Source organism: Euprymna scolopes, chromosome 6 (assembly GCF_053919585.1).
Source record: "Euprymna scolopes isolate OS-2025 chromosome 6, ASM5391958v1, whole genome shotgun sequence".
In the NCBI taxonomy this organism is placed as follows: Eukaryota; Metazoa; Mollusca; class Cephalopoda; order Sepiida; family Sepiolidae; genus Euprymna; species Euprymna scolopes.
In genome coordinates this window covers 81814103-81827716 of record NC_136487.1, presented here as the reverse complement: position 1 = coordinate 81827716, position 13614 = coordinate 81814103, and the positions used below count along the sequence as shown (strand labels likewise).

General features: G+C 34.2%; 1 protein-coding gene across 2 annotated transcripts in view; it reads left to right on the top strand.

The window, feature by feature from the left end:
* LOC145277721 (uncharacterized) overlaps nt 1-10254 on the top strand; it is a 60808-nt gene extending 50554 nt beyond the window's left edge. For both annotated transcript variants that reach the window (XM_080129423.1, XM_080129421.1), the window contains one exon: nt 9935-10254. In XM_080129423.1, coding sequence (XP_079985549.1) covers nt 9935-10171 — 237 coding nt within the window. In that variant the 3' untranslated portion in view covers nt 10172-10254. The remainder of the gene's footprint in view (nt 1-9934) is intronic.
* Nucleotides 10255-13614: the final 3360 nt, after the last annotated feature.

The following is a 13614-nucleotide window of genomic DNA, read 5'->3' as shown; positions in this document are numbered from 1 at the left end:
GTTTTGTTATAAATTTCGGGGTTTTTTTCTTCATTTTTCGTTTACAAAACTCTGTTTATGTTTTTTAGATGGCATTTTTTCCTTTTTTTTTTTTTTTCTTCTTTCTATATTTTTATACTCCGTTTTCATTTTCATTAAATGACTGGCCTCGAGTAAGAACAGAGGTATATTGTTGCCTAACGATGTCTTTTAAAACTGAAACAGTAGTTTTATTGTGGCGACATATATATATATATATATATATATATATATATATATAAATGATAAAAGTTTATATTCCAAATTTCATGATGTTGACCATCTTACAATTTATTCCTTCAATTCCGTTGATACTTACAATTCTTGACAGTAACTGCTTCGTAGCGCAAAATCATTCATTTAATTTTTATATCAATGAATGAGTCTACTTTGCCCTTGACTCAGCAGAAGATATAGCAACTATCAATCCACCAAAAGAAAATAAATCAACCTATTTGGACATGATTACAAAATCCGAAAATTGGAAGAGAAATTGCATTTACCTAACTGTTAGCTTTGTAATCATGTCCAAATGCATTTTCTTTTTTTTTAATGGATTGATAGTTGCTATTTCTTTAACGGAATTGAAGGAATAAATTGTAAGATGGTCTACATCATGAAATTTGGAATATAAACTTCTGTCGCGTATTTGTTATATGCTATGTAATTACATTGAGCTTCATAAGTTAAGAATTTGTATATATAAAAAGTGAAATATAATTGAAAAAATCATATTTCTACAGAAATATATATATATGTATATATATGTATATATATGCATATATATATGTATATATATGCATATATATATGTGTATATATATGTATATATATATATATGTATATATATACATATATATGTATATATATACATATATATGTATATATATACATATATATGTATATATATACATATATATGTATATATATACATATATATGTATATATATGCATATATATATGTATATATATATGTATGTATATATATATGTATATATATGTATATATATATGTATGTATATATATGTATATATATGTATATATATATGTATATATGTGTATATATATGTATATATATGTATATATATGTATATATATGTATGTATATATATATATATGTATATATATGTATGTATATATATATATATATATATATATATATATATATATATATATATATATTCATTTTATTCCTTCTGTTAAACATAACATTTATAAACAATTAATATTAAATGCCGGTGTGGTTCTTGAAAATACCCAAGAAACTATCACCATTCCAAAATGGCCTCTACCAAAGCCAAATGCCACACCATAGAAGTATTGGAATGTCCAACATCAAAAAATCGAGTTTTGTAAACACGATCAATTTCTCGCAGGAATTTTATAATTCCTGCCTTGTCTATCAAAACTGTTCTAAAAATTAACATGCAGACTTAAATGATGCAGCTTATAATGCATCAAAGTCATTTTCAACCGAAATAACCTGCTTCACTGACGGTACTGGTATGCAGAAGTTCAAGTGTGGTGTCAATAGACATCTCGCTGTCCAACTCCCTACATATCATCCATGCAAATCTGGTACCAACTAGTAGCTCTTTATGTTAAAGTCGCACTGTTTGGGATAAAAAAAAATACAATAAAAAAAGGAAATAAAATCCTAATACATTCTTGTATTTCGCTATTTTGGACGATTCTCCAATTTCGGCAGAGTAAGCTCAAGAGATTCCTTATTTTCTCTGATTTATTGGGATATTTTTAAGAAATAATTTTTTAGAGGTAAACAATATTTGAAAAAATAAAATATTGGGGGTGGAGGCTGAAATGTAACTATATCACTTCAAATTTAATCGAAAGTATTCTTGTATATGATTTTGTCGTGATAAAAATTCACATACGTGATCGAATCGACCACGAAAGAATTTAAAACATCTGAGGCAAATGAGTGCTCTGAAAGAGTTGTAAACAGATCGTGTACAAAACTGACTTAATGTCGATAAAAGGGGGCAATACAAAACGGAAAATAACCGAAACAAAATTCGAGAAAGTTCAATAACTACCCAAAAATACAGGGTGGAACGATGAAATTGTCGCCCTAGAAAAGCCGCCATTATTTCATTTCCGTTTGATGAAAATTGGGCCACATCATGCCACTTCACACCTCCGAAGTTGGTTTGAAAGTCAACACCAAAGTGTACCTGGATATAATAAAGAGTGTGGTGATCCCCTGGTGCAATCAGGTGGCCGTTCGCAGACCCTGGGTGTGGCAGCAGGACTCGGTGGCAGCCCACAAGTCCAAAGAGACCCAGGCTTGGCTTCAGAAGGAGTGCTACAACTTTGCACCCTATTCTCACTGGCACCCTCGTCGCCTGTCCTGAACCCGCTTGGCTACTTCGTTTGGTCATACGTCAAGAACATCACCAACATGACCTCCCACAACACCAAAGCCATTCACTGAGTATTCGCCGAGGTCCTACCGGCGCTTGTGGAAAAGGCATGCTCCCAGTTCTGGACCCGTATCGTTGCGGTGATTGAGGCTGAAGGCGGCTACATTGAATAGGTGTCAGCTGTATTACATAATCAAGTTACCTGAATTGATTTGTTCAATAAAGTTTTAAAATAAAGCTGTAGTGTTGTTTTCTTTAGGGCGACAACTTTATTCTTCTACCCTGTAAAAGCAAAAGTGAAACAAAAATAACTTCCAGGTTAGTTTTAATGCCAATACAATCGGTATTTATTGAATATTCTAACTTTTTATTTCTGTATTTCATTCAAAATCGAAGACAAGCTGTTGCTGGTGACTGTTGATTTTATTCATGCTTGAAGTAAAATTCATCTGAACCACCATTTCGTCATTCTCGTACATATATAAGTATATGAGTAAAATAAATATATGAGTGTAATGGAATTTTTAATATAATTGATTCAAGCAATGTTTCCTTCAGTTCTTTAAGGCGAAAATGTAGGAATTATTAATTGCGTTCTCAGTAAACCATGTATGTATATTAGAGTATTGATTTTCTCTGGTGTATTATTGAACATTTGGTTGTAGTTGGAATGTTTATTGGGGCATTTAAACAGTAATGTATCGCATATCGTGGCTAATTGCTGTTAGATTTAAAAAATAGTTTTGTTCTATTTTTTTTTTCATCTTTGTCCTTTATTTAATTTATGTATCCTTGTGGGTGCATGTTGGTTTTGTGTGTAAGCATATTTCTATCTTCATAAAGTTAAATATGTTTGCATATTCATATGTACAGAAATTCATTCTTAGACTAACTGACTGATTATTATGAATTTTGGAACACAGCTATTTGACGTAACCGGTCGTAATATGAGTTTAATTTAGTTTTATGCAAAGGGGAAAAATCATTCGTAAAAATTTGGATAACTACAATTTTTGTGAAATTGTAACAGTGTATTAGACATTAATATATATTCACAAAATATCAGTTTCTTTTACGTATTTTAAAGGTATTTTTGAGCATATATATATATATATATATATATATATATATACTTATTTTTACATGTTATTTCTATTGCAATCACAAATAAAATTATAAATATTTTAAGGCGCACACGGACTTTATGGACACCCTGTATAAATATATATATATATATATATATATATATATATATATATATATATATATATATATATATATATATATTATACTTTATCATATATATTATGCTCTATCGAATAGCATTTCCTAGAGTTTGTGAATAACTTCTTACTTTTAATTTGGAACCTAAATACGAAACCTTTAGAAGTATGGCTGAGATCTGATAAATTAAATATGACGCTGTAAAATAACGTCTCATCGTGGGCTTTGAATTCAAATGTGTGTGGGAGGGGTTAGTAAGTGTGTCTATATACACTGTAATAAGTAAGATCTTTTTTGTTCTTATGATTTTGCGAACTTTAAAAGATTTTCATAATTTTTTATCAATATTTTTGCATCACCATTTATTCCAAGAAAAAAAAAAACTCGCCAATTGTTTTCTTTTCAAAAAAAAAAAAAAAAAAAAAAAAACAGATCTGTTTCTGATGAATTGTTTGGCTAATCAACGAAACGCGTGTAAAACGTACTACATAAGCATATTTAAAATACTATGAGTGTGAAATCTTTTTCATCTTCTGATTTTGGAATTACTATATATATATATATATATATATATATATATATATATATATATATATATATATATATATATATATCGTAACTTTTTAATTCTTTTAGACTGATATTTATTTCTACATACATTTTGTATCTTATATTTCCTTTGATCTTATAGATGTACAGGAAGATAGATACACAGACGTTGAGCTTTATTATATCGCCCTATGTATGTACAGACAGAGAGACACATAGACACGCAGGCAGGCCCGTCATTGCTCGGGTCATCTTTGTGAGAGGAGCAATTGCTCAAACGAACATGAGGGGGCAGTAGTGGGAATCTTTATTGAGACAAACACATGAACACTAATTAGGTTTCCCTATTATAAGTGACTCGATGGGGGTTCACTTCCATTTGTGGGAGTGAACAATGTAACCTGTAACTCCCCATTTCCCATACTGTGTTATCATGACAAGTCAGTAGCTCTAAGTCACATAGGGTTCCCCAGTTATAAGTGACACCACTGGAGCCCCACCCCTGTTGGTGATGATGAGCGGTGTAACCCGTCAAAACTTCTTCCACCCCATGGTTGGTTATCCTACTATAATTGGTAACTTTCTGGGTGTACATCAAACCGTATAAGCATGCACAGGGTTTCTAGTTATGTGGTTCCTGGGGCCCTAATCCCGTTTTTTTTTTTTTCTTCTTATATATGAAGCGCTGAATCTCATAACTCAGTAAGCACGACAAACGAAAAACGGAGAAAAATGCTGTTAAAGTTTGGTTTGGTGGGTATACTGAGAATTTGTCGAGTTCTTCCTATGTTCTGGTCTGAATTCGACCCTAACTACTCTTGTACGTGTTAGAGGAGGCTATGGGGAATAAAATGATATACTAACTTGATATTTTGCCGCGATGGCGGTTACCGAGTTATGACATTCAGCGCCTCATATAGTATATTATTCCATTTATTTCCTCTCTGTGAGGTTAGACACAAGGTCAAGTGTGAATTTTCGATGAAAGTGTTCCTGTGGATTAGAACTTGATACACCATGGTCTCCAGTTTGTGTCATTAGCTACTTAGCCAGCGTTAATGCATTATTAGCAAGGTGATCCGACGTTGCCTGGGATTGAATGAGGATCAACGAATGTTTCACCCTCCCATATTTTTATTGTCATCGAAATCAGTGAAATCGCCCATTTTTCAATCAAATCGATTGATTGTCTGCTCTAGTTGGGGACCCATCACGGTGCAGCGGGAGGAAGCTTCACATGCCTCTCACTGACTTATTTCACAATACATTGTAGTCTACAGTGCACTGTATATACCCTACTTTTGATTTTATAAAACTATTTTTATATATAATGGCTTGAATTAAAGTTTAAAATGCAAAAGTCAAGTATCATGGTTCAATCGTGGTCTAAACAGAAACATTCATTTCGAACACGCCCCTGTCATATCTACTGTTGATTTTATATGTCGAGCCTTTCGGCTTGTGTGGTAATAAAACTTCTCAAATGCACTTGTGATGTTAGGCTGTGTAAGGTGTTGACTTGTTGACTTGGTCCAAATCCAAAGTTTTTTCTTTCATCAGATTATTTCGATTCATATCAAATACATTCAGATACAAAACCTATCTGCGAACACTGTCAGACATGCTAATTATCTTTATTCGTGTGAAATTTCAAAAAATTGTCCTACCCGTTTCTAGTCTGTAGGGAACGAACTCACAGACAAAGTTCCTTTTATATAATAGTAGAGAAATCTTTTCATATTTTTAATTCAAATCAATAGAACTGCTATATTACCATTAAAACGCGTTACTGTGATTTAAATTAATAATACAGTAAAGTAATTTGACCTCGTGTACATACAGTACAGATGAACGGTTAAGAAGAGAGAATTCATTGAATGCCAAATTTGCATTATTATTTTTTAACAGTTCATAATAAATTAATGTTTGGTGGTATTAATTTGAACTTACACTGTCTTATTTTTAGATCATATACGCAATAGTTTGGCCGATATTAACAATAACTAATTAAAGCTATTTAACAAACAAATCAAATAAATGAGTAAAACATCTCAAGGTAAACTATACACGCTTGCTAAGCATGAGGCATATGTGAAAAGAGAAAGGGGTGGATAGAGAGGTGGGTGTTTCACTCGCTCTCTCGCTTCCCCTCTCTCTTTCTCTTTAGTTTTCCGCAAAAAAATAAACTTTCTAATTAGCTAAGTTAAAGTTATTATTTGTAAAGGCATCAATTACCGTTCCTAATTACTTGCCTCCCCACGAGGGCAGAGTCAGTCACAAGGTCGGTTTTTAATGTGGGGAAAGTCCAGCTCCCCAAAAAGGGGCACTCTGAATAGGAACAAAAATAAAATTGTCTCAATTATGAAGGATTTCTCCTCTATTGCCTGAGGACCGAAAAGGTAAAGTGTACCAGCATCAGAACAGATACTACACTGTGATCTTGCTTACAAACTCCTTTTCATTATTCTTGTTGACACATGAATACAAAAGTTGAGTAACGCTGATCTGTCTACAGTACAGAAAGAAATTCATATTTTGGCACAATTGTAGATAAATATCATCTGCTAAATCACCCCACCCGCCCATTAAAAAATAGATTCTATTTTTATGTGATTACGTGTGAACGCTCTAAAAAAAATTGATGGAAAGAAGAAGAGGAAAAAAATATGATTATTTTAGAATTAAGAATGAGGCGAATTTTTCATAAAATGATCTTCCATTATCAGGCCAGTCTAGCGTTTTAAGGCAGTTAATTAATTTTAATTACTCTATGAGCTAAATCCCGTGGTTATTTATTTATTTGGGGAGAAGGAGAATCTACTTTTTAGGCACTTACGTGTGGTTTTGTGACCTTGTAGAATTAGTAGTTAAAAAATTTGCTTAACTGCCTTAAAAATTAGAATGGGACAGAAATTAGGAAACATTTTACATTAAATATATATGAAACTGATCCCCCACTCTAAATTCTACTTTTCCTTGTTTTTATTTTACATGATGTTTATACACAATATGGTCTTTAGCAAAAACTAACATTATAGCAACTTGACTGTTACAGGTGAATATGTTGAATATCTAGGATGAGTGTACCAAAAACGTCATTCAGCAGGAATAAATAAACTTGACACAAACTTCCACCTGGCCGGAAGGAACTAAACATCGTTCATGGCCAAAGGAAAAAAAACACAGTTGAATGCTACCTGTAAAGGTTATGCTATCAAAAATGGTTACTTGCAGATAGAAGTATTATTTAAGACAATTAAAACATTTCGCAACATAATTCTATTGCTTTTACAACAACCAACTACTATTCACGACGTCTTAATCATTCTCTGTTCCAACTTTTAGATGAACTAACTTAGAGAGCGTCTATGTGGCATTTTTCTAGAAAAAAGTCGTGTCACTTAATTCTAAACATGTTTTTTTTTTCCTATTTCATACGCAATGCTAAGTTAATTTTAACGCCAATATGTTCGGCATGTCATAATCTTAAAAAAGTACAATTTTTTTCACTCCATGTTGTCACTTGGAATGTAAAGAGGCTAATATTTAGGATTGTGTTTAATGGGTGACTGTGGTGTGTTGAGCAACAAGATGTCTGTTCACATTACATTTAAACTTCTGCAGATTAGTACAGTCAGGGTAGCAAGAAATAGGAAGGGAATTCTAAAGTCTAGCAGAGGGAAGAAACTGTTAGAATAGAAGACTTTCTCGCATCTAGGGACCTCAACGGTTAAAGGGTGGGATTTTGCTGCTTGTCAGGTTAGTCGGAAGTATGTACGTCAAGGGGGCACAAATGTTACGAGTTCATCAAAGCATATTCTATTAAAGTACAGTAGAACCCCGGTATATGGTGGCTCTAGGATACGGTTTTTTCAAGTTACGATGTGGAATACAATGTTTTTCCGGCACCTGGTTACGATATTTGCTCCCCCCCCTTACGGTGTTATTTATAATGTTATTTGATTATATGCATGTGTATTATATACTGTGCTGTATTTTGTTACTAATTTTTACTGCTGTATCCCGGGGTTCTACTGTACTTGACACAGGGATGCGACATTGCGGCGATGGGATAGAGGTTGGAGGTTTTATAATAGTGCAGGACCTATTGGATTTGAAACTGACTTTGGGACCCTATCTAAGAGTGAGAGACTAGTGGTAGATGCACCAGCCCAGATGTGGCCCCAATACTCGATGCATGGGCGAATTTTTGCTTTGTAAAGATAACCTTTCTATTAAAGAAACTCACAGAAACAGTGTTCATGTTGTCTTTTTTTTTCTGCGATTCTTTTCCAATAATATTTCCCGATTTTATCGCACACAGAAACCATCATCACATTCAGTTTTACATGCTGGCATGTGTTGGACGGCTTTTAGAAATTGTGTTCCAAACTAACCTATCTCTGGCTAGATTATTATCTGTCCAAATCCACCCGTTTCAATTTGTCCCATGTATTCCTTAGTAATGTGGCCGTTACACTCGAACCATTTTATTACATTTCAACCACTTGGACCCACACCTGTGTAGTACCGCCGCAAAGGAACAAACAAAAAATAAATAAATAAAAATCTGCTTTGCCATTTTTTTAGTGCAAATGAAATGCACTTATTTGTGGTTCTTCCAACAATAACGCATTTCATTATCTTTCAAAAGTCTTTTCGCACATGCGTGTTTTACTACACTCTGCCATATAACATGTGCTTTTTAAAAGTATCTCTCCCCACCACATCACACTAGCCATTAGCCAGCGCTTTCTCGGCCCTAACTTCACACGTCCAGGCACACAATTTGCTTCTCAACGTTTTGCTCGACCACATGCTGTCCTTTCTCCTTTTTTTCTACTCCTTCCCATGACGTCAGCACGTGCACACTTGCTTAATTTGCATATGTGCTAAGACAGCTGGTGTTGCTAATATTTTTCCTAGTCAGGTATCCTATGGCTGCTGCTGATTTTCTCACATGTGTGCCGTACACACTATGTTACACCTCAGCCCTACTCCACTCTCTCAATTGTTCTACATCTACTCATCCAAAAACTCTCATCTATTTTTTTCGATGTGACCAAACCAAAAACGTCTGCGTACATTTCGCTATATTATACAGATTTAATATTTTTCTGTCATTAGATAACAAATTGTTTTTAAGATTCATATACACAACCATTGCATCAGTCTCCTATTTCTTTCCATGCAACACATATCCTCAACCTTCATCGATCAAGTTTCAATTTCAAAAACAAAAAAGAAAAACTTGAATCTTAGGAAGATCTCTACCATTCCAGTAATTATAGGAGAATCCAGACTCATGAAAAAGAATTTCAAAAGCTACCCGGAAAATATACCTGGTGAACCAAGTACAAGAGAGATGCAAACAATTGCACAGAAAGGAATGGTGAGGATCTTTAAAAGATCTCTTGGTTGAAATGTATCAGATATGCGCAATTGAGTTAAATCGAGCGAATAGAAGAATTGTTACAACTGAGTTACTTCCCCTTTTGCTTACGTCATGTGGTGCAAACACAATTCAAAATGTCCTACACATTTGTTCTCCATAAAGCTGTTTTTCATCAATAATTATTTTTCTACCTGATCGTTTTACATAATTTTTGGATATATTACTATTTGCGACATGACAATTACGTAGGTACCATTTCGATTTTCGAATTGCTCTCTTATAATGTTGAAAGCGCCGGCTATTTTGACATTTCATTGCTCACGTTCTCATTTGTTTTTTGGGTTTTTTTTGTTTTTGTTTTTTAGGAGAAGAAAGAAGAAACGGCACCAGAAACAACACCGACCAAGACCACGACCGTAACGAAGACGGAAGAGCACCACACTGAGGGGAACGGTACTACAGTGACGGTGACAACCACCGAGGTGACTGCAGTTCACTCGTCGAAGGTAGTGGTCGGCGACGAAAAAGATGACAAGGAAGCAGACGACAAAGGAAAAGACGAAACAGATGAGAAAAAAGAAGAAGATGCGAAAGAGAGTTAGAAGCTTTGGCCCTTGAAATAATGAAGAAAAAAAAATTGAAAAAAAATTATATATATATATATATATATATATATATATATATATATATATATATATATAATAAAAATAACATTTTAGCGATACACAGTTTAAAATTTCTTTTATGTGTGGATACATCATGAGACTTGAACATGAAAAAAATTATTAAGTATATTTTTTTAATTAGTCATATTTTCACTTGACAGTTTTCCGCAAGAATACGCTGCAATGAAGTCGATATTGTAGGGCGGCATTCACTGAACAACACAAAATTTGTACAACTATTCGACAAGGATAGTTGTACAAATTAGCAAGACTGCCTGATCTTTTTTTTCATCTATTTACAATAAAATCTTAAGGCAGCCTTGCAGAAACGAAATGGGGTTGTGTTCAGGCTGAAGCTATTGAATAGCACATTGATTTCCCTTTTGTGGAACTCTTTATTGACTTGAATATTTCTGGCTTTTACTTTTTTTATACATATATATTCAAATTATTCTGGCATATCTCTTGAAAAATTGTCAGGCGAAAATAGCTATTTAGGAATATATATATACATAAATATAATATAGTCATCTACAGACACATGTTTTGTTATTTCTATAACTCATCCCGTCGGCACCAATGAACAGAGTCTAGACTATTTTCGAATTAGCCTTTTTCTTGTTGACTACAGTAAGTCGCAAGTCCTGTGCAGTTCTAGAGGGGCCACCCTCCCAAGCTTTGCCTTCTCTCTTTGAGAAGAGGTTAGTTTATTGCTAATCGCTTGAGGCGCCTCTACAGAGGAATGCTGACAGGACTGCTTGTGCATTTTTTACAGGCGCTCCTCTGCGGTTGCTGGCTCTTTAATTCCATTTTTTGACTCGTGTCACATCTTCCTGTTGTGGAGGAAGATAAATGACATCTCTAGGATTCATTTTTGAAGTGTAGTATCTGCTCTGATATTACATGTAAGCTTTTCTGTTCTCGGTCAGTGAAGGAGATATCCGTCTAGGCTAAGGCATTTTTTTTTTCCAATCCAGAGCGTTCATTTGAGAAACCGGATTTTCTCCACATTAAAATCAGCCTTGTGTCTTACTCTGTCCTTGTGGGGGGAGGGGTTAAGTAAATAGGGATTATCAGTGTGGCTAATTGGAGTAATACATATTTTTCATTTTTTTTTTTTTTGTTCATTAAACTCTCATGACGTATTCGAACATAAAGATAATTTTGAAACCAAACAAAAAAAAAATGTAAAAAAGCGAATGTTGTGGTTGAAAAATCACCTACGTTTAAAAAAAAAAAAATTAAAGATGTGAAACGATAATTTTCAAAGAAAAATAAAAAATAAAAATAAAAATCGTGGGGGAGGGAGGAGGGGAAAAAGAAATTGGCGTTATGTTTATTGAATTTTATTAAAATTGGTGCTGGAATTTGAAGGGCTAAAAGATTGTTCCTTAAGTTTGTGTTTTTTTTTTTCTATTTAAAAACATTTTTTTATCCTATTGTTTTACAAATTTGGATATTCATCACATAGTAACCGGCCCATTTGATATAATAGTAAGAGTGTTTGTTAATGGGCCAAGAGACTAGGATTCAACCCTCGGTAAAAGTCATATTAAAGACTTAAAACATTGTGCAGTGTGGAACAATAAATTTGTCGCCCTAAAAGAAACAACACTACAGCCTTATTTATTGAAAAACTAAATTCAGGTTACTTGATTATGTAGTAAAGCTGACATCTATTTAATGTAGCCGCCTTCAGCTTCAATCACCACCTTGACACAGGTCCAGAACTGGGAGCATGTCTTTTCCACAAGCGCCGGTAGGACCTCAGCGAATACTCAGTGAATGGCGGCGATCAGGCTGGCTTTGGTGTTGTGGGAGGTCATGTTGGTGATGTTCTCAATGTATGACAAAGCGAAGTAGTCTAGCAGATTCAGGTCAGAGGAGGAGATGGGCAGTGTGAGAAGGGCACAAAGTCCTTGCACTCCTTCTGAAGCCAAGCCTGGGTTTTGTGGGCCGGCGCTAAGTCCTACTGCCACACCCAGGGTCTGTCAGCGACCACCTGATTGCACCAGGGGATCACAACACTCTTCCGCACAGCCAGGTACACATTAGTGTTGACTTTCAAGCCAACTTTGAAGATGTGCGGTGGCATGATGTGGCCCTCACTTGAAATCACACCAAAGACCATGACCGTAGCCAGAAACTTTGTTGAGCTGTACCCTCAAATGTTGAACCATCTGGATTTGCATTTTGAGGATGCTGACAATGATCCTGCTGTCATAACAGGGATTGATACAGAGCATGAGTTGTACAACGGCATCTCCAACCTCTCATGTTGAACATTTCAAACATGATAGAAGGTTCCTATCGTTCTTGGGATTTGTACACAACTGACCAACTAGTAGATGGTTTGCAACCAAAAATAAAAACCGGTTTTTCTCAAACAGAAATAGAATCGTCATCTTTTCTAGGGCCACAATTTTATCGTTCCATCCCGTAGTAAGAGTGTTTGTTAATTGGCCAGAAGACTAAGGTTTAATCCTTGGTAGAGTCATACTAAAGACTTAAAAAATTGTATGTAATGCCTCGTTGATAAACACTCAGCATTATAAGGAGAGAATCAAAGGAAAGTGAAGTAATCCTGTGATTAGCGCTCCTCCGTAGCTAGCAGAAAGAAAGCCTTCATTTCGCCCTCGACTATAGTCAGCCACTTAGTTTAGTTTAAAAGAACGTGCAAATTATTTTAAAAGAAATAGAGTGGCGAAATTAAAAAAAATTTATTTCAATTCACCTACATATTTGTGACCTATTTGCATTAAAATATCAGTATAAGTTATGAACCTTTTAAGTTGGAGTAAATATCGATTATGAGCAAAGTAGCCGTTTTGTTTAATACAAACAAATGGCTAAACAAAGATGGCTATCTTTTTCAGAATGAATTTGTCTGCTAATTGAAAAACAACTTCTATTAATATATTTTTTTAATGCAAAAAGGTCACAAATAAGTAGAATTTTTTTTACTAATTTTTCAACTGTATATTCCTTTTTATTTTATTTATTTTTTTCTACTAGTCAGTCACCGCTTATCATGTCCCAAAGGCGATTCAAGGAAAAAGCTTTATGAATATCGGGTAGACAGTGAGACAACACCTTAATAATCAGGAATGTTGGAACTTGGGTAGGGTCTAATTTTATAAAAGAGCACCTTAACAAGAACTTTTTTATAATAGACTTGAAAACGACCATATTATATTTAGTTGGGAAGCAGCCCAATAGTATTGTGTTCCACAGATGAACAGTTCTATGAAAGAAACTTTGCTTGGGGAATTTCCATTTAGTTTTAGGCCCTGAGAAAGAGAAAGGGAAATTATTGGCAGTTTTTTTAGTGGGACGAGTATTTGTTGCTAAAGTTTTGAAGGGTGGCCATAGATTGAAGA